Source organism: Pseudophryne corroboree, chromosome 5, assembly GCF_028390025.1.
Source record: "Pseudophryne corroboree isolate aPseCor3 chromosome 5, aPseCor3.hap2, whole genome shotgun sequence".
In the NCBI taxonomy this organism is placed as follows: Eukaryota; Metazoa; Chordata; class Amphibia; order Anura; family Myobatrachidae; genus Pseudophryne; species Pseudophryne corroboree.
The window spans coordinates 404428547-404451491 of NC_086448.1; the positions used below are offsets into that span (position 1 = coordinate 404428547).

The 22945-nt window shown below is 46.0% G+C and overlaps 1 protein-coding gene across 2 annotated transcripts in view; it reads right to left on the minus strand.

The window, feature by feature from the left end:
• ZNF830 (zinc finger protein 830) overlaps positions 1–22945 on the minus strand; it is a 545853-nt gene that overhangs the window by 382973 nt on the left and 139935 nt on the right. For both annotated transcript variants that reach the window (XM_063922745.1, XM_063922746.1), the window contains exon 4: positions 13159–13198. In XM_063922745.1, the coding sequence (XP_063778815.1) occupies positions 13159–13198 (40 nt within the window). The remainder of the gene's footprint in view (positions 1–13158; positions 13199–22945) is intronic.

A 22945-nucleotide genomic window follows, 5' to 3' on the forward strand; every position in this document is an offset into this window, starting at 1 on the left:
CTCAGGTAAACGGGTTGCAGTCCACTCCCGGCTCTGGTGCTCCACGACCTTATATCAAGCCCTATCCAGAGTTAAAGACGGTCCCAAAGGCAATGGAGGGTAATGGTCCAGCGGTACAAAGAGGGAACCTCAGTGCGGGTCTCAGGTCACAGTCCGTATGAGATGCGTTTCCCCACCTTACAGCAATTCAGCATCGGCGGCTTCATCAGTCAGTGACGTGTACAACAGTGCTTCGCTTTTAATCCACATCCCGGCTTCATTATCCACCACACCTGTGTAACTCAGCTGCAATTCGCACCATTTTCATGACAATTATGTGAAACTACAGACTGGACATTTAGTCTGAATTTACCGGCCGCTGTATAATTGTCACGATCCGGGTATCTGGACGCCATTACTTACCCTTCAGATGCCTCCTAAGGCGGGCTCAGCGTTCCAGGACCGGATTCCGCTGTTCCTGAGTTTCCACATGCAGAGTGGTCTTTTCATCAGCCGCGGCCTCCGCTGTGCCCGCGTGGTTAAATGTGCATCTATCAGCCTGGCGTCTCCTGTCTCCGGTGGCCGGCGCCGCCATTACTGTTTCCCAGACCACATGGATTACAAACCAAACTTCCCTCCAAGTGTCTGCATGGGCGCAGCCATCTTGGATTCTGTCATCTGATCATTTCCACCAATCTGCTGTCTGTGTTGTTGATTTGCATAATTGCCTAGCCAACCCCTTCCTTGCTGCAGGTATAAGTAAGCTGTACCTGAGCAAGGAAGACGTCAGTGCTTTGGTTGTCAAACCTAGTTCCTGTTTGTCTCTCTTCTATGATTGTCTTCCAGGTTCCAGCTCCTGTCTCAAGACTTCCACCATAGAGACCCGCACCAGCATTCCACCTGCGGTGTAGCCTGACTCTCCAATCCATTGTGGATTCATCTGTTTCCAGCTACAACACTACCTGCTTCCAGCCTCAGCTTCCAGCAGAGTACAGCTTCCCTTAAAGGGCCGGTGTCCTTTCTACACTTTACCACTCTCCACCGGAATTATTATTTCTCCGCTCTCAAGTTCTACATTTCAGTTCACATTTCATCGCTCCCAAAGTTCATTTATTATTTAACTGGTTCCAGCCAGTATCCACTCCGTGCTAACAACAGTCTGGTTCCAGCCAGTATCCACAGCAGCTGTTTTACCTTCAGCAACCCAGCTCTTCCTGGAACACCAGCTGGCACAATCCTGGGTTATCTCCATTGCTACAGCCGGGCCTGGTAAGGACTTTCCATCTAGAAGATCATAAGAACTATCTCACACTACCAGTGCCCTGTGGTTCCTGCCATGCTGTAGTACTCAGGAACTGTATTTATTCTTTGCTGACTTTTACGTTTTCTTTTATTGCTGCTGTGATGCGGAGTTTTCATAATAAACATCATTGACTTTTATCTAAGTTGTCGTGGTCACGCCTTCGGGCAGTTATTATTCATGTTACTTACATGTCCAGGGGTCTGATACAACCTCCCAGGTTCCGGTACATCTCAGCCCCTACAACTGAGGCTGCCTCCCGTCAGGTCAGGCCCTCAGTTGTGACAATAATACTTAAACACCAGCGAATATTAGACTTCCTTAAATCTATTACACATTGTATCTTCATTGGGTGTACTCCTTATAAATATTCATTGTTACTTGTCTAATATATATTAAGTGGATTTTTCAAATATATATTAAAAATCCACTTAATATATATTAGACGTGTAACAATGAATATTTATAAGGAGTACACCCAATGAAGATACAATGTGTAATAGAATTAAGGAAGTCTAATATTGGCTGGTGTTTAAGTATTATACAGCGGCCGGTAAATTCAGACTAAATATCCAGTCTGTAGTTTCACATAATTATCATGAAAATGGTGCAAATTGCAGCTGAGTTACACAGGTGTGGTGGATAATGAAACCGGGATGTGGATAAAAAGCCAAGCACTGTTGTACACGTCACTGACTGATGAAGCCGCCGATGCTGAATTGCTCTAAGGTGGGGAAACACGTCTCACACGGACTGTGACCTGAGACCCACACTGAGGTTCCCTCTCTGTACCGCTGGACCATTACCCTCCATTGCCTTTGGGACCATCTTTAACTCCGGATAGGGCTTGATATAAGGTCGTGGAGCCCCAGAGCCGGGAGTGGACTGCAACCCGTTTACCTGAGGGAGGTTGCGGTAAAAACAATCAGATATTTACAGAGCCGGATTAAGACCATGGGGGGCCCGGGGCACTTAAGAGAGTGGGGCCCCTAATAGAGAAGGCAGATTATATATATATATATATACACATACACATACACACACACACACACACCCACCCAGGGCCTCGCAGGGACTAGTGGGGTACAACACAAGCCTAGAGCCGGCTGTATACCATGCCCCTTGTCAGCCTCACATACCCACTCCCCTGTGCCTCCTGTACCTGAGACCCCTTTGGTCCCCGTCCCTCCACTGTATATCCCAGAGGAGGTCCCTTCCCAGGTGCGGGGGTTAGGAGGGAGTTTATGGGGTGTGAATGTGGGAGACAGTGGGAGTAGGATGTGTGGTGGGGTTAGAGAATTTGGGTGTATGTGGGGTGAACACGGGGACTAGGCTGTGGGGTGTAGAGGATTATGGGGTGTATGTGGGGGAATAGGGTGTGTGGCAGGGGTAGAGGGCTATGGGGTGTATTGTATGGGGGGACTGGAGTAGGGTATGTTGGGAGGTAGAGCGCTATGGGATGTATGTGCCCTGCACTCCCGTCCCCCCTGCCACACCGCAGATCGGATCTCTCTTCCAATCCGATCTGCGGTGCTGTGCTCCCCGGCTCCCATCCTCACTGCAGCAGCAGCTGCGTACAGACAGGACAGCTGAGCTGAGAGACGGCTCAGCTGTCCAATAAAGTATGAATGAAGCAGCCTGCCGCTTAGTCATTGGCTGGGCACGCAGGCTGTTTCATTGATACATTATTGGACAGCTGAGCCGTCGCTCAGCTGTCCTGTCTGTGCGCAGCTGCTGCTGCAGTGAGGACGGGAGCCGGGGAGCACAGCACCGCAGATCGGATCGGAAGAGAGATCCGATCAGCGGTGTGGCAGGGGGCCCTTTTGGAAAGGGGGGCCCGGGGTACGTATCCCCCCCCCCCCCCCCCCCTTAATCCGGCTCTGGATATTTAAAGCATGGCCATGCCTAATAGAGTTCAACAATTATAACTCTGTAACACATTTCAACTCTGGATGCATAACAGTTCTAAATTTGCTTGGCAAACTAACATTTAACAACTGGAACTTTTGTTACAATATTTGGAGATAACTTTGTGGACTTGTAACCATTTGTGCTACATGAAACAAATACTGCAACAGTTACCACTACAAAGATTACTCATCTACTTTGTTGCCAATCCAAACATCTGGCTGTATTGAGTGCATTAACCTTGCTGTATATATCGATTACATTTATTTTTGGCTAAAAAAACATTGTGACTATAGGGAACCCACATGTCTATATATCGACAGGGATTGATTAGGATTATTATATCAATATAGTTTATAAAGGTGGTCTAGGAACAGTCCTTATGTATTTTACATATTTTAATAAAAAGTGATTGAATTTTAGTGTTCAGTGTGTCAGCGCTTTCTTAGTTGTTTTCTTTTTGTGTCGGTATCAGTTTGTACTATTTGTGCAAATGGTCTCTTATGTGACCCAGAGGGTTCGTCCTTGGATGAAAAGGCAGAACTATGAAAAATCACATCCTCCACTGATTTTCTCCAGTTTTCTGCATGATATTCAGACTAATCCAATCTCTTACGGATATGATTCACACTATCACGTAATTCTTTCACCCATTCAGGCTCGTGGAGTGCCGGCAGTGCCACCACATTACAACTTTGTGTCCCTAAAATAGCTCCCTCAGGGGAAGAGCTCCCTGCCTCAGACATGTCACACACGTGTACAACCACACCACATACATTCCGGGACTTATAGGGGACCCACAGTAAAATCTGTCAGAAGGACACAGAAAGGATTTGCCAGCTCACAACCCAGCACTATTGATAAAAACCCTGTGTAACACAAAACTGCCCACAGACATGTAGTGCTTTTATTCACAATACCGCACCGATTTATATTGTGCCACCCCCTTTTTTGCACCCTATTTGTTCAGAAGTGGAGGAGGACAGAATTTTTCTCTGCAGCTTGCTTGAAGATAAAATGGCGCTGAGCAGTGTGCTGGCTGACTGAGGAGGAAGCCCCACGCCCACAATGGTGCGTTTCTCCTCAGCAATATCAATACTAATTTTTATACTGGCGGGGGTAGGACTGTGCCTCAGCAACTTATGTCCCCTTATTAGTCAGTTTTTATTAAGTTTCATGCTGCCCAGGACGCCCCCCCGCCCCCTGCTGTGCCTGTGTTGAAGGGTAGCATGGCGCGCAGCGTTCCCCCCGCTGCGCGGTACCTTTTAGCCGTTACGATGACTGAATATCCTCTTCTGTACACTCACCTGTCTTCTGGCTCTGTAAGGAGGGTGACGGCGGGCTGTGGGAGTGAGCGCATAGCTGCAGCTAGTGTTCAGTACCCTTCATGAGCTAATGGTGTCCTGTCAGCCAGAAGCAGAGACATGAAATTATTCAGGAAGTTGGTTCCTACTTCTGCCCACTAAGTCCCACGAAGCAGGGAGACTGTTGACAGCAGTCCTCCCTGAAAATAAAAAACCTAACAAGGTCTTTCAGAAAAACTCAGTAGGGCTCCCCTGGAGTGCATCCAGTCTGCCTGGGCACATTTTCTAAACTGAGGTCTGGAGGAGGGGCATAGAGGGAGGAGACAGTTCACACCCTTGAAAAGTCTTAAAGTGCCCATAGCTCCTGCGGAACTGTCTATACCCCATGGTACTGAAGTGGACCCCAGCATCCTCTAGGACGTATGAGAAATACAAATGACCAAGTGCGCTATCAACAGGTGTCCTAGTCAGCTAATTCATCTAGACCTGTGGCAACCAAACCATTTAAGCACAGAGACATTGTTCTTTTACAATAACGCCTTATATTGCCATCATTTTTCATTAGTGTATGTCATTTAATAAATCTGTTACATTTATTATTATACAAGCAGTTCAGTCTTTTTCATAAACAGCCAGCGCTGGTGTGTGTATGTATATACTTCTGATGTGGACAGGCCCTGAGGAGTTCTTTAAGAAACATGGATGACATCAATGCTCTGAAGTGTCTAATTACATTCACTTTCAATGTGAGTTTATCCCACATCAATATCCTTGATGTCTCAGTTCAAATATTACCTCCTTATTTACTAAAGAGATGGATCACAATACTTTATTGCTAGCCCAGAGTCACAACCCTCCTTCAATCATCCAAGGACTCCCATATTCCGAACAACTTACAGTGAAACATATTACTAGTAGTGAATCCCAGTTGAAACCGCATTTAGATTCGATGATTAAAAAATTCCACCACAGAGGATATAAATCAGATGTCCTCATGGTGGCAAGTGCTACAGTGGACGCCATTCCTCGCAGTGCTACCCTGAACAAGGTGGAGACACCAGCGGCACATTGTGATCACATCTTTTGGCCCGATATCACTATTAAAAAGTCTGCCAAAACCTTTTGGCCGATTATTCAACATGACAAATAACTGAAAAATGTGTAATGGTCCAGCATTTTGCCTTGCTATATATGTGGCAGATACATTAGGGATTGGATCGTCAAAACAGACATCTTTTGTCTCATCCCCTTTTCTCTAACGTCCTAGTGGATGCTGGGGACTCCGTAAGGACCATGGGGAATAGACGGGCTCCGCAGGAGACAGGGCACTTTAAGAAAGAATTAGGAATACTGGTGTGCACTGGCTCCTCCGTCTATGTCCCTCCTCCAGAACTCAGTTAGAATCTGTGCCCGGTCAGAGCTGGGTGCACTTTAGTGAGCTCTCCTGAGCTTGCTAAATAGAAAGTATTTTGTTAGGATTTTTTTATTTTCAGTGAGATCTGCTGGCAACAGACTCTCTGCTACGTGGGACTGAGGGGAGAGAAGCAAACCTACTAACTGCGGATAGGTCGTGCTTCTTAGGCTACTGGACACCATTAGATCCAGAGGGATCGAACACAGGAACGCACCCTTGGTCGTCCGATCCCGGAGCCGCGCCACCGTCCCCCTCGCAGAGCCAGAAGCCGGCGTGAGAAGCAAGAAGACTTCAAAAGCGGCGGCAGAAGACTCCAGCCTTTATACGAGGTAGCGCACAGCACTGCAGCTGTGCGCCATTGCTCCCACATTAAACCCACACACTCCGGTCACTGTAGGGTGCAGGGCGCAGGGGGGGCGCCCTGGGCAGCAATTACAGACCTCTTGGCAAAGTGGCATATATACAGTTGGGCACTGTATATATGCATGAGCCCCCGCCATTATTTTACACAAAATCGCGGGACAGAAGCCCGCCGCTGAGGGGGCGGGGCTTCTTCCTCAGAACTCACCAGCGCCAATTTTCTCTCCACAGCTCCGCTGAGAGGAAGCTCCCCAGGCTCTCCCCTGCAGATTCACGGTAGAAAGAGGGTAAAAAGAGAGGGAGGGCACATAAATTTAGCGCAAAATCAGTATATACAGCAGCTACTGGGTAAACACTAAGTTACTGTGTAATTCCTGGGTCACATAGCGCTGGGGTGTGTGCTGGCATACTCTCTCTCTGTCTCTCCAAAAGGCCTTGTGGGGGTTCTGTCCTCTAATAGAGCATCCCCTGTGTGTGTGGTGTGTCGGTATGCTTGTGTCGGCATGTTTGACGAGGAAGGCTATGTGGAAGCAGAGCAGGTACAAATTAATGTGGGATCGCCGCCGAAGGCGCCGACGCTCGATTGGATGGATATGTGAAAGGTTTTAAATGATAATGTTACTTCCTTGCATAAAAGGTTGGATAAAGCTGAAGCCTTGGGACAGTCAGGGTCTCAACCCATGCCTGATCCTACAGTGCAGAGGCCGTCAGGGTCTCAGAAGCGCCCACTATCCCAAATTGTTGACACAGATATCGACACGGATTCTGACTCCAGTGTCGATGGCGATGATGCAAAGTTGCAGCCTAAAATGGCTAAAGCCATCCGCTACACGGTTATAGCAATGAAGGATGTATTGCACATCTCAGAGGAAAACCCAGTCCCTGACAAGAGGGTTTATATGTTTGAGGAAAAAAAAGGCATGAGGTAACCTTTCACCCTTCACATGAGTTGATTGAGTTATGTGAAAAAGCTTGGGAATCTCCAGACAGACAAATGCAGATTTCCAAACGGTTGCTTATCCTTTCCCGCCAGCGGACAGGTTACGCTGGGAATCCTCCCCTAGGGTAGACAAAGCTTTGACACGCTTATCTAAGAAGGTAGCCCTGCCATCATAGGATACGGCCACCTTAAAAGATCCTGCGGATAGAAAGCAGGAAGGTATCCTGAAGTCCGTTTATACACATTCAGGTACCCTACTAAGGCCGGCAATTGCGTCGGCCTGGATGTGTAGTGCTGTAGCAGCATGGACAGATACCTTATCTGAGGAACTTGATACCTTGGACAAGGATACTATATTACTGACCCTAGGGCATATAAAAGACGCTGTCCTATATATGAGAGATGCCCAGAGAGACATTAGCCTACTGGGCTCTAGAATAAATGCAATGTCGATTTCTGCCAGAAGGGTCCTGTGGACTCGGCAATGGACAGGTGATGCAGACTCAAAAAGGCACATGGAGGTTTTACCTTATAAGGGTGAGGAATTGTTTGGGTACGGTCTCTCGGACCTAGTTTCCACAGCTACGGCTGGGAAGTCAAATTTTTTGCCATATATTCCTTCACAACCTAAGAAAGCACCATATTACCAAATGCAGTCCTTTCGATCACAAAGAGGCAAGAAAGTCCGAGGTGAGTCCTTTCTTGCCAGAGGCAGGGGTAGAGGAAAGAAGCTGCACAATACAGCTTAGTTCCCAGGAACAGAAGTCCTCCCCGGCTTCCACTAAATCCACCGCATGACGCTGGGGCTCCACAGGTGGAGCCAGGATCGGTGGGGGCTCGTCTCCGAAATTTCAGCCACCAGTGGGTTCGCTCACGGGTGGATCCCTGGGCTATACAGATTGCATCTCAGGGATACAAGCAGGAATTCGAAGTGATGCCCCCTCACCTTTACCTCAAATCGGCCATGCCAGCTTCCCCCATAGAGAGGGAAATAGTGTTAGCGGCCATTCACAAATTATATCTCCAGCAGGTGGTGGTAAAGGTTCCCCTCCTTCAACAGGGTAGGGGTTACTATTCCACAATGTTTGTGGTACCGAACCCGGACGGTTCGGTCAGACCCATATTGAATTTAAAATCCCTGAACATTTACCTGAAAAGGTTCAAGTTCAAGATCAGAGCGGTCATTGCGAGCTTGGAAGAGGGGGGTTTTATGGTGTCGCTGGACATAAAGGATGCTTACCTGCATGTTCCCATTTATCCACCTCATCAGGAGTACCTCAGATTTGTGGTACAGGACTGTCATTACCAATTCCAGACATTGCCGTTTGGTCTATCCACGGCACCGAGAATATTTACCAAGGTAATGGCAGAAATGATGGTGCTTCTGCGAAAGCAAGGAGTCACAATGATCCCATACTTGGACGATCTCCTCATAAAGGCGAGGTCCAGAGAGCAGTTGCTGATCAGCGTAGCACACTCTCTGGAAGTATCGCAACAGCATGGCTGGATTCTGAATATTACAAAGTCGCAGCTGATTCCTACTACGCATCTGCCCTTCCTTGGCATGATTCTGGACACAGACCAGAAGAAGGTTTTTCTCCTGGCGGAGAAGGCTCAGGAGCTCGTGACTCTGGTCAAAGACCTCTTAAAACCAAAACAGGTGTCGGTGCATCAATGCACGCGAGTCCTGGGAAAGATGGTGGTGTCATACGAAGCCATTCCCTTCGGCAGGTTCCATGCAAGGACCTTTCAATGGGATCTGTTGGACAAGTGGTCCGGATCGTATCTTCAGATGCAGCGGCTGATCACCCTATCCCCCAGGGCCAGGGTGTCTCTTCTGTGGTGGCTGCAGAGTGCTCACCTTCTCGAGGGTCGCAGGTTCGGCAATCAGGACTGGGTCCTGGTGACCACGGATGCAAGCCTCCGAGGGTGGGTGGCAGTCACACAGGGAAGAAATTTCCAGGGTCTGTGGTCAAGTCAGTAGACTTGTCTGCACATCAATATCCTGGAACTAAGGGCCATACACAACGCCCTAAATCAAGCGGAGCCTCTGCTTCGCAACCAACCGGTGCTGATTCAGTCAGACAACATCACCGCAGTGGCTCATGTAAACCGCCAAGGCGGCACAAGGAGCAGGGTGGCAATGGCGGAAGCCACCAGAATTTTTCGCTGGGCGGAGAATCACGTACAAGCACTGTCAGCAGTGTTCATTCCGGGAGTGGACAACTGGGAAGCAGACATCCTCAGCAGGCACGACCTCCACCCGGTAGAGTGGGGACTTCATTAAGAAGTCATCACAAAGATTACAAGTCGTTGGGAACTGCCACAGGTGGACATGATGGCATCCCGCCTCAACAAAAAGCTACAAATGTATTGTGCCAGGTCAAGAGACCCTCAGGCGATAGCTGTGGACACACTAGTGACACCGTGGGTGTTCCAGTCGGTTTATGTGTTTCCTCCTCTTCCTCTCATACCCAAGGTGCTGAGAATCGTAAGAAAAAGAGGAGTGAGAACAATACTCATTGTTCCGGATTGGCCAAGAAGGACTTGGTATCCGGAACTGCAAGAAATGCTCACAGAGGACCCGTGGCCTCTGCCTCTCAGACAGGATCTGTTGCAACAGGGGCACTGTCTGTTCCAAGACTTACCGCGGCTGCGTTTGACGGCATGGCGGTTGAACGCCTGATCCTAGCAGAAAAAGGCATTCCGGATGAGGTTATTCCTACGCTAATAAAGGCTAGGAAGGACGTGACGGCTAAACATTATCACCGTATATGGCGAAAATATGTTGCTTGGTGTGAGGCCAGGAATGCCCCTACAGAGGAATTCCAGCTGGGCCGTTTCCTTCACTTCCTACAGTCGGGAGTGACTATAGGCTTAAAATTGGGGTCGATTAAGGTCCAGATTTCAGCCCTATCCATTTTCTTTCAAAAGGAACTGGCTTCTCTTCCTGAAGGTCAGACGTTTGTAAAGGGAGTGCTGCATATTCAGCCCCCTTGTGCCACCAGTGGCAGCTTGGGATCTTAACGTGGTGTTGAGTTTCCTGAAATCACACTTGGTTGAGCCACTTAAAACCGTGGAGTTAAAATATCTCACGTGGAAGGTGGTCATGCTATTGGCCTTAGCTTCGGCTAGGCGTGTGTCAGAATTGGCGGCTTTGTCACATAAAAGCCCCTATCTGGTTTTCCATATGGACAGGGCAGAATTACGGACTCGTCCGCAATTTCTGCCAAAAGTGGTGTCATCTTTTCATTTGAACCAACCTATTGTGGTGCCTGCGGCTACTCGTGACTTGGAGGATGCCAAGTTACTAGAAGTAGTCAGGGCTTTGAAGGTTTATGTAGCCAGAACGGCTGGAGTCAGGAAAACTGAGTCGCTGTTTATCCTGTATGCATCCAACAAGCTGGGTGCTCCTGCTTCAAAGCAAACTATTGCTCGCTGGATCTGTTACACGATTCAGCAGGCTCATTCTGCGGCTGGATTGCCGCCTCTAAAATCAGTAAAAGCCCATTCCACAAGGAAGGTGGGCTCTTCTTGGGCGGCTGCCCGAGGGGTCTCGGCATTACAGCTTTGCCGAGCTGCTACTTGGTCGGGTTCAAACACTTTTGCAAAGTTCTACAAGTTTGATACCCTGGCTGAGGAGGACCTTGTGTTTGCTCATTCGGTGGGGGAGGTTTGGTATAATCCCCATGGTCCTTACGGAGTCCCCAGCATCCACTAGGACGTTAGAGAAAATAAGATTTTACTTACCGGTAAATCTATTTCTCGTAGTCCGTAGTGGATGCTGGGTGCCCGTCCCAAGTGCGGACTTCTTCTACAATACTTGTATATAGTTACTGCTTAAATAAGGGTTATGTTATAGTTGCATCAGGGTTGAACTGATGCTCTGTTGTTGTTCATACTGTTAACTGGGTAAGTTTATCACAAGTTATACGATGTGATTGGTGTGGCTGGTATGAGTCTTGCCCTGGATTCCAAAATCCTTTCCTTGTACTGTCAGCTCTTCCGGGCACAGTTTCCTTAACTGAGGTCTGGAGGAGGGACATAGAAGGAGGAGCCAGTGCACACCAGTATTCCTAATTTTCTTAAAGTGCACTGTCTCCCGCGGAGCCCGTCTATTCCCCATGGTCCTTACGGAGTCCCCAGCATCCACTACGGACTACGAGAAATAGATTTACCGGTAAGTAAAATCTTATTTACTCCCCAAAGCAAACCAGGAGGCTGCACCACTTGTCAGTATGGGATTTCAGCTAAATATTTATTTCATCCTCATTTGGGACATCACTACACAATACGCCATCCTCTTACCTGTTCGACCACACACGTGGTATTCATCATCAAATGTCCCTGTGGATTATATTATATTCGCAAAACCATCAGGCCATTTAAGGACCACATGTAACTGTACCACTCTACCATCAAAAGAGCACTAACCAAAAAAAAAAATGTCCAGCCTGTAGTCAGGCACTTTGCGAGTGCTAAACACAATTTGGCTACAACTTTGCCATATAATTATTGACCAGTCCTGAAATGATGGTTGAGGCGGTGACCACGGGAAAAAGCTAATACAGCTCGAGAGTTTATGGATCTTTAGATTGGACACAGTCCACCCTTGTGGGCATAACAAACAGATGAACTTTAATATATTATACTATAATGTGTTTACATCTTCTTTAACCTCAGATCCCATCACCTGATATTTCCACTGTGTTCTTTAATCTTTGATATTTTACGTGCATATTTCCAATTGTTGATTGATCTGATTAGCAGGCACATTTATTCTTTGGTGACATATGTACTTGCTGTTTGTATCAGATATATGCATTGTTTAACATGTACACTTTTTCATCACTATGATGTAGATGCAAAGCCAGTGCCTGGGTTACCGTTGCCATGGCAACACCAAGTCCATTATACAACCCGTCCAAAAATTACGCAACCGCAAGGGACGTCATGGAGATGAGCAAAATGCGGAAGTGGCGGGAGACCCGGGTCCAGGCACAGTAGCGTGGCAGAAGTCACTTCTCTTGTAACATATTATAGGGGAGTCCACCATGTAATGTATGCTTTATTGCATTTTCAAGAAATAGAACAAACATCCGAAAGGACCTTGGTGCCTCAGTTGTGATATTTTCCAGACGAGTGGAGCACAGGAAAGGTTGTGAGAGTGGGATGTTGATATGTCTCAGGTTTTAAACTTCTGTGTAGTAATCATGCAGGTTCAAGCAGCCTTGTTTTAATTTAAGCACTTGTGTCAGAGGAATAATGTGTCAGCCTGACTTACCCTGTAGAAAAAGATCCATAAGAAGTACATCCTGCCCACGGTGGAACCATCCGAGGCAACCAACTGGGGTGCACTGCAAAATGTTGCTGCTGGCAGAGTGTGCCATAAGTGGAGGTACAACAACTGACTAGGCTACATACATAGTAAAGGAATTGTGGATGGTGTTGGTGTTAACATTAAAACGCCTTATCAGAGTGAAAATGATGGCTCAAGAGGAAGGCAGTGTTATACAATTAGTTTAAGAATTTGCTTTAGTTGCCAGACAGTTGAGTACAAAGATTCAGGTGTACCTTGTTGGAACAGACCACATTGAGCATGTAATTAGTTTAGGTATTGAAAGTTTAATTTCAAGCTACAGTAGTGAATGGTAAATGTAGATTAAAGTTTAAGTCAGGGAGAAGCTTAATAGTTTTAATGAGATTCAAAACTAGCTGGTGGTACAACGATAGAGCTGCATAAGTATCGGTTAAGTTTAGATCAGAACAGCAGCATGACCTGCTCACCCAATCTAAAAATATAGCAGCTACTAAAATTAAGTAAAATTGTTTGGGGTTCACATGACTCCCTTAACAGGTTACATGAAGCATTTGGGCTTACTGCTGCTCTAGTCTGAAAAATTCTTAAACAAAATCTGTCTAGACAGCAGCCAGAGATCTTGACAATACTTACGTGGATGTTGTTGATGAAGATGAAGACTGTTCTTCTAACTCTATGGAAAAGAAGAGAAGATAACATGTAAAACAATTTAAATCATAAGGGCGTTGTTTTATTTTGATTCATTTTCCTCTTTATTACAGCTACATAATGTAGGATATAGATTATATATATATATATATATATATATATATATATATATATATAAGGTGAAGTTTCCCCAGGGAGCTGGTGATTTTCTTTGGTATATCAAAAATTGTCACTTATAATGAAAATTCATAAGAAATAGACTTATTTATTTAATAAAATACAGTAAAATAAGCTGTATCACAATATGTCCAAGTGACAATCAACAAAGTTTCATACAGATATTTGTGTTGGTAACAATTCATTTCAGTCACATATCAACATGATGATTGATCTTCCTTGAAGATAAGACAAAAACCGCTGTCTTAACCCAACGCGTTTCGTCCTACGGACTTCATCAGGGGTTATATTTATAATCTAAACAATGTAGAAAGCATTTCATAAATATATCGTTTTGTTTATCTGCAGTGTACTCATGTTAATTGCAGTTACAATGTATACATACCAAAGGATCACAGTATGGATAAGCAACTTAGCGTATCTTCAAAGATAAATAAAAACACTTAAAAGCGATATCGAACTAGATCACCACATGAGATATCTGTAAATTCAAATAATGGCAGGATAAGAATATATATGAGGAGGAGTGGAGGATAACAACTGAATGATAGATAAATGGGGTTTCCTTTAATAGATCAAATCTGACCTATTAGGTCTGTGTTATCATTACAAACCAAGTTAGTTAAATTATATAGTTAATTATAGGGATTTATTATATTCATCATATATAAGCTAGATGGGACGGTTAGAATTTTTTCTTTTTTATCATATTCATCATTTATAAACTAAAATGGGGGACGTATCATATTCAAATGATATATTTATACATACCAATTCTGCAGATAATTAGATGTAATTCATTCTACAGAGCCAAATTATGTTTGGGGATTTCTGAGAGCAATTTTATTTAAACCTATAATGGAAAACACATTTCCAATATTATATGGGTATGATATATACTTAAAAATGCTGGCCCATAATTTTTCATACATACCAATTGCGTTGAAAAATAGCTCATAGAGCAGCTTTTCACTTAAATCACATCCAAACGCGGATTTTACACAAGGCAGAAAACTGTAATTATATATATTATATATATATATATATATATATATATATATATATATATATATATATAAATATATAAATTTGTAGCTCGGCACACCCTCTATTAAGTCCGTGCCCCGGTGCCTTCAGAAAGAATACTCAGTAAAAGAGATAAATGCTGCGGCACTCAGGGTCATATAGCGGAAGATGTGTATTGGTAAACAATGACATCAACAACGCACCAAAGTTTCCGGATGTCCACCACAATGTTGGGGCTGGACATCAGAAACTCTGTAAAGCGTGGGCAGTAAAAAGGTATGGTTCTACAATGCAGGATGGAGGTAAAAAATAATACAAAAATATAGGATGTTTGCACACTTACAGTTGAATCCTTTTCGCTTAAGCAGGGTAGGGAACACTGGACCATAGGATTGTAGGTTGTAGCTTTAAAAAGTTATTCAAGAACAATGAAACAAACTAATAGGTAAAAAACAGTCAAGAACCCACAACTCACACTATGACATGAAAATGAGCAAACATCTGGACCTAGGACCAGGAAACAGCATGACAAAACGGTTATGCCAAAACCACCTGTCACGCTGCACAGGAAGTCACCACAGCCCTGTCTAACCATGGTTATGTGCTCGGTAAAGAACAAGCAGAGAATCCATGGAGTGGACAGAAGTCTATCCAAGTAAAGCCATGGAGCTCAGACAATGTCTAGCAGACCCCAAAAAACACAGGTCTCACGAAGTCGCCAAAGAAAGAAAAACCAGAAATAATTCCATGGTTTAAGTGAAAAAAAAACTAAACTTTCTGCCAGAATGTAGGACCCGTATGGAGAACTCCTCTATCAACATGCAAGACAAGAAAATGCTAATTGCAAGGCAAACCCCACTAACTCAAACAGACTTCAAGCTGAGGCAAGTGCTATAAGGAAGCCAGCTTCCAAGTAACAACTGAAGATCCATGGAATCTAACGCTCGAATGAAGCACATTCTAAAGCCCATAGGACCACATGAAGTACTACCAGCATACAAAATATACGTTATAGTAAGAACTTACCGTTGATAACAGTATTTCTCCCAAGTCCATAGGTTCCAAAGGATACATTGGGATATAGCGGAGCGACAGTGGATTTGCACTAAACTGTCAAAGCTTCTTGGCCTCCCTGCATGCAATGGCCCGTCCACATATCCCACCTCCTGGCTCAGGCAAATCAGTTGGTTTTCCAAAGCTCAAGGCAGTAGCATCATGTAGAGCCCTAATCAGGTGAGAAGAACACACATGCACCCTACCGTACAAGATGGAAGAGGTTAGTGAGTAAAAAGATCCTCAAATCAGGTGCGTCAGGGTGGGATCCCTGTGGACTTAGGTGAAATACTGTTATCAACGGTAAGTTCTTACTATAACGTATATTTTTTATGCTGGTAGTACTTCATGTGGTCCTATGCGCTTTAGAATGTGCTTCATTCGAGCGTTAGATTCCATGGATCTTCAGTTGTTACTTGGAAGCTGGCTTCCTTATAGCACTTGCCTCAGCTTGAAGTGTGTTTAAGTTAGTGGGGTTTGCCTGCATGCCCTGCTACAGTTTTGCTATTTGGCCTTGCTAAAACTGATGCAGGTCATGCTGGGATGTGTAGTTCGACAATAGCTGGAGTGTCAAGGTTAGCCATCACTGCCCTAGCACAAGGGGAAATGGTTATCTTAATTGTATGTATGTAAACACTAGAAGCCTTACAGGTTAAAAGGGGGGACTAGAAACCTTGCAGCAAGCAAACAGTATGATATTATAGGCATTACTGAAACTTGGGACAAATCTCACGATTGTAAAATCAATCTAGAGCAGTGGATTCCAAACTTTTTTGAATCATGGCGCCCTAGAATATCAGAATTTTTTTCACGGCACCCCTAGGCCAAAAATTTATTATTGAGAAATTTTGAAAGAAATATGACATTAAGTAGATCGCGTTTATATGTCATCCCTAAGGTCAGTTGTGTGGTGAGGGACAAGATTTGCTTCTGTTTGGCCACATATTTTATGACTGGCAGCCACCAGCACTAGTTTTGCCTATTATATTGACCATGAATAATTTGAATTGGTCCTGGACCACCAACCCAGGGCACCCCTGCAAGTGTCCCGAGGCACCCCAGGGAGCCACGGCACACAGTTTGGGAACCTCTGATCTAGAGGGTTATACGCTGTTCAGGAGAGATAGATTAAATAAACGGGGTGGAGGGGTATGCCTTTACATAAAGCCGTTTTTAAAACCTGATATACAAGAAGATATTCAAGAGGTGACTAAAAATAAGATTTTACTCACCGGTAAATCTATTTCTCGTAGTCCGTAGTGGATGCTGGGGACTCCGTAAGGACCATGGGGAATAGACGGGCTCCGCAGGAGACTGGGCACTCTAAGAAAGATTTAGTACTACTTGTGTGCACTGGCTCCTCCCTCTATGCCCCTCCTCCAGACCTCAGTTAAGGAAACTGTGCCCGGAAGAGCTGACATTACAAGTAAAGAATTTTGGAATCCAGGGTAAGACACATACCAGCCACACCGTATAACTTGTGATAAACTTACCCAGTTAACAGTATGAACAAACAACAGAGCATCAACCAATGGATGCCCACATAACACAACCCTTTATTAAGCAATAACTATATACACGTATTGCAGAAAATCCGCACTTGGGACGGGCGCCCAGCATCCACTACGGACTACGAGAAATAGATTTACCGGTGAGTAAAATCTTATTTTCTCTTACGCCCTAGTGGATGCTGGGGACTCCGTAAGGACCATGGGGATTATACCAAAGCCTCCAAACAGGCGGGAGAGTGCGGATGACTCTGCAGCACCGAATGGGCAAACACAAGGTCCTCCTCAGCCAGGGTATCAAACTTGTAGAATTTTGCAAAAGTGTTTAAACCCGACCAAGTAGCAGCTCGGCAAAGCTGTATTGCAGAGACCCCTCGGGCAGCCGCCCAAGAAGAGCCCACCTTCCTTGTGGAGTGGGCTCTTACTGATTTTGGATGCGGCAATCCTGCCGCAGAATGAGCCTGCTGAATCGTGTTACAGATCCAGCGCGCAATAGTCTGCTTTGAAGCAGGAGCACCCAGCTTGGTGGATGCATACAAGATAAACAGCGAATCAGTCTTCCTGACTCCAGCCATTCTGGTAACATAAATCTTCAAAGCCCGGACCACGTCCAGCAACTTGGAATCCTCCAAATCACGAGTAGCCGCAGGCACCACAATAGGTTGGTTCAAATGAAACGAAGACACAACCTTTGGCAGAAATTGCGGACGAGTCCGCAATTCTGCCCTGTCCATATGGAAAACCAGATAGGGGCTTTTACATGACAAAGCCGCCAATTCTGAGACACGCCTAGCGGACGCTAAGGCCAACAGCATGACCACTTTCCATGTGAGATACTTCAGCTCCACGGTCTTAAGTGGCTCAAACCAGTGGGATTTCAGGAAACCCAACACCACGTTAAAGATCCCACTGGTGGCACAAAAGGGGGCTGAATATGCAGCACTCCCTTAACATACGTCTGAACCACAGGCAGTGAAGCCAGTTCCTTTTGAAAGAAAATGGATAGGGCCGAAATCTGGACCTTTATGGATCCTAACTTTAGGCCCATAGTCACTCCTGACTGTAGGAAGTGCAGGAATCGATCCAGCTGGAATTCCTCTGTAGGGGCCTTCCTGGCCTCATACCAAGCAACATATTTTCGCCATATACGGTGATAATGCTTCGCTGTCACATCTTTCCTAGCCTTTATCAGCGTAGGAATAACTTCATCCGGAATGCCCTTTTCCGCTAGGATCCGACGTTCAACCGCCGTGCCATCAAATGCAGCCGCGGTAAGTCTTGGTACAGGCAGGGCCCTTGTTGCAATAGGTCCTGTCTGAGAGGCAGAGGCCATGGGTCCTCTGTGAGCATTTCTTGCAGTTCCGGGTACCAAGTCCTTTTTGGCCAATCTGGAGCAATGAATATTGTTCTCACTCCTCTTGGTCTTACAATTCTCAGCACCTTTGATATGAGAGGAAGAGGAGGAAACACATAGACCGACTGGAACACCCATGGTGTTACTAGTGCGTCCACCGCTATCGCCTGAGGGTCCCTTGACCTGGCGCAATACCTGTTTAGCTTTTTGTTGAGGCATGACGCCATCATGTCCACCTGTGGGAGTTCCCATCAATTTGCAAGCAGCGTGAAGACTTCTTGATGAAGTCCCCACTCTCCCGGGTGGAGGTCGTGTCTGCTGAGGAAGTCTGCTTCCCAGTTGTCGACCCCCGGAATGAACACTGCTGACAGTGCTTGCACGTGATTCTCTGCCCAACGAAGAATCCTGGTGGCTTCTGCCATCGCCACCCTGCTTCTTGTGCCGCCCTGTCGGTTGACATGGGCCACTGCAGTGATGTCTGATTGAATCAGCACTAGTTGGTCTTGAAGCAGAGGCTCCGCTTGGCTTAGGGCGTTGTATATGGCCTTTAGTTCCAGGATATTTATGTGCAGACAAGTCTCCTGGCTTGACCATAGCCCTTGGAAGTTTCTTCCCTGAGTGACTGCCCCCCACCCTCGGAGGCTTGCATCCGTGGTCACCAGGACCCAGTCCTGTATGCCGAACCTGCGGCCCTCGAGGAGGTGAGCACTCTGCAGCCACCACAGAAGAGACACCCTGGCCCTGGGGGACAGGGTGATCAGCCGATGCATCTGAAGATGCGATCCGGACCACTTGTCCAACAGATCCCACTGAAAGATCCTGGCATGGAACCTGCCAAAGGGAATGGCTTCGTATGACGCCCCCATCTTTCCCAGGACTCGCGTGCAGTGATGCACCGACACCTGTTTTGGTTTCAGGAGGTCCCTGACCAGAGTCACGAGCTCCTGAGCCTTCTCCTCCAGGAGAAATACCTTCTTCTGGTCTGTATCCAGAATCATGCCCAGGAAGGGCAGACGCTTCGCAGGAATCAGCTGCGACTTTGGAATATTCAGAATCCAGCCGTGCTGCCGCAACACTTCCTGAGAGTGTGCTATGCTGATCAGTAACTGCTCCCTGGACCTCGCCTTTATCAGGAGATCGTCCAAGTATGGGATAATTGTAACTCCTTGCTTCCGAAGGAGTACCATCATCTCCGCCATCACCTTGGTAAATATTCTCGGTGCCGTGGACAGGCCAAACGGCAGCGTCTGGAATTGGTAATGACAGTCCTGTACCACAAACCTGAGGTACTCTTGATGAGGCGGATAAATAGGGACATGCAAGTAAGCATCCTTGATGTCCAGAGACACCATGAAATCCCCCTCTTCGAGGCTTGCAATGACCGCTCTGAGCGATTCCATTTTGAACTTGAATTTCTTCAGATACATGTTCAGGGATTTTAAATTCAGGATGGGTCTGACCGAACCGTCCGGTTTCGGTACCACAAAACATAGTGGAATAGTAACCCCTTCCCTGTTGAAGGAGGGGAACCTTTACCACCATCTGCTGGAGATATAGTTTGTGAATGGCCGCCAACACTACCTCCCTTTTTCCATGGGGGAAGCTGGAAATGCCGATTTTAGGAAACGGTGAGCGGGCGTCACCTCGAATTCCAGCTTGTATCCCTGAGACACAATTTGTATAGCCCAAGGATCCACCCGTGAGTGAACCCACTGGTGGCTGAAATTTCGGAGACGCGCCCCCACCGCACCTGGCTCCGCCTGTGGAGCCCCAGCGTCATGCGGTGGATTTAGTGGAAGCCGTAACAGACTCGTTTCCCCGCCTACTCATAAGCATCGGCGGCTTCCTCAGTGTCGATTGACACTGAGGAAGCCGCCGATGCTTATGAGTAGGCGGGGAAACGCGTCCGTCACGTACTATCACACAGACAACAGCATTTGGTACATCAGCTGGTTGGCGAACACAACACCCCGAAGGCAAGGGGAAATGTGTGCCATTATTTGCCTGACATCAGTCCACGAACCCCTGCTAAAGCTGACGAGGAGCAATACCAGCCGGGCGGACAAGCGCCAGGAGGATAAGAGCGGCGAGTGATACAAACATATCCCACTCCAGAGAAAGCGGACGGTGAGAAAAAACACTAACCAGGAGGGACGCCACATGCACGCACGCATGGTGGACAACAGAGGCATTCTGTATGGTATACAAATCTTATATTGCTACACAGTAGTTATAACCAGTTACAGTTGTAACAAAACTAACGTGGTCAATTGCCTAAACGGAACTGCTCAGCTGTGAGGAAGGCTGTGTTCAACAGATTGCTATTAACCACTTGCTTGGCTACAGTTACTAATCTGACTATGAATGCATGGCTTTATTCAACAGATTGCTACTAATTACATCTTGTACAATAAGTTACTAAATTGATTCATGAATACATGGACTTGAGCAGATTGTTTATTATCAGAAAAAGTGATTGTAGGATTTGTCTAAAATCCCAGTGCAACAAATATATATAAACATTTAAGATTTGTTTATATATATATATATATATATATATATATATATATATATATATATATATATATATACACACACACACACACACACACACACACACACACACACAGGTTGAGTATCCCATATCCAAATATTCCGAAATACGGAATATTCCGAAATATGGACATTTTTGAGTGAGAGTGAGATAGTGAAACCTTTGTTTTCTGTGGCTCAATGTACACAATCTTTGTTTAATACACAAAGTTATAAAAAATATTGTATTAAATGACCTTCAGGCTGTGTGTATAAGGTGTATATGAAACATAAATGAATTGTGTGTATGTACACGGACTTTGTTTAATGCAGAAAGTTATTAAAAATATTGGCTAAAATGACCTTCAGGCTGTGTGTATAAGGTGTATATGAAACATAAATGCAATCTGTGTTTATATTTAGGTCCCATCACCATGATATCTCATTATGGTATACAATTATTCCAAAATACGGAAAAATCCGATATCCAAAATACCTCCGGTCCCAAGCATTTTGGATAAGGGATACTCAACCTGTATATATATATATATATATATATATATATATATATATATATTTATTTTACAATTAATAAACTCTACATTGGATTTGAAAAGCGCATTCTCAGATTGTGTTTCTTCTGGCTTATTTTTGGGGTAAACGACCTATTACCCCTGAGAGAGCTGCTTTCAAATCCGACTATTGCAGCGCCAGGAACATTGTGTTTGTTTGCTTTTATGCAAGGAGCTTACATTATCATTTAACACCTTCCACATATCCATCCAATCAGGTGTCGGCACCGTCGGCTGCGACACCACATTCATCTGCACTTGTTCTGCCTCCACGTATCCTTCCTCATCAAACATGTCGACACTGACATACCGACACACCGCACACACACAGGGAATGCTCTGACTGAGGACAGGACCCCACAAAGGCTTTTGGGGAGACAGAGTATGCCAGCACACACCCCAGCGCTATATAACCCAGGGATTACACTGTAACTTAGTGTTTACCCAGTAGCTGCTGTTTGTGATAATTTGCGCCTAAATCTATGTGCCCCCCCTCTCTTTTTTACCCTTTTTCTAGCTTGATACTGCAGGGGAAAGCCTGGGGAGCTTCCTCTCAGCTGAGCTGTGGAGAGAAAATGGCGCTGGTGAGTGCTGAGTAAGAAGGCCCCACCCCCTCAGCGGCGGGCTTCTGTCCCGCTTCTGTGTGTAAAAAATGGCGGGGGCTCGTACACATATACAGTACCTGGCTGTATATGTGTGCTATTTTGCCAAAGGTATACTACTTGCTGCCCAGGGCACCCCCCTGTGCCCTGCACCCTACAGTGACCGGAGTGTGCGGGTGTGCTGTGGGAGCAATGGCGCACAGCTGCAGTGCTGTGCGCTACCTGAAGTGAAGACAGGAGTCTTCTGCCGCAGATTTCGATGTCTTCTTAGCTTCTGCCAGCTTCTGTAATTCTGGCTCTGCGAGGGGGCGGCGGCACGGCTTCGGGAACGGACGATCAAGGTTAGGTACCTGTGTTCGACCCCTCTGGAGCTAATGGTGTCCAGTAGCCTAAGAAGCGCAACCTAGCCGCAGTTAGTAGGTTTGCTTCTCTCCCCTTAGTCCCACGTAGCAGAGAGTCTGTTGCCAGCAGAAGCTCTCTGAAAATAAAAAAACCTAAACTAAAATACTTTCTTCTTAGCAAGCTCAGGAGAGCCCACTAAAGGCACCCAGCTCTGGCCGGGCACAGATTCTAACTAACTGAGGTCTGGAGGAGGGGCATAGAGGGAGGAGCCAGTGCACACCAGTAGTACTAAATCTTTCTTTAGAGTGCCCAGTCTACTGCGGAGCCCGTCTATTCCCCATGGTCCTTACGGAGTCCCCAGCATCCACTAGGACGTTAGAGAAACCTTCTTTTGTTCCATGTCCAGTATCATACCTAGGAACGCTAGTCGGTAGATTGAGAATCCAACCGTGTTGCTGGAGTACTCTCAGAGAGAGTGACACGTTTCTCAGCAATTGCTCTTTTGATCTCGCCTTTATCAGGAAATCGTCCAAGTATGGGATAATTGGGACTCCTTGCTTGCGCAGGACCACCATCATTTCCGCCATTATCTTGGTGAAAATCCTC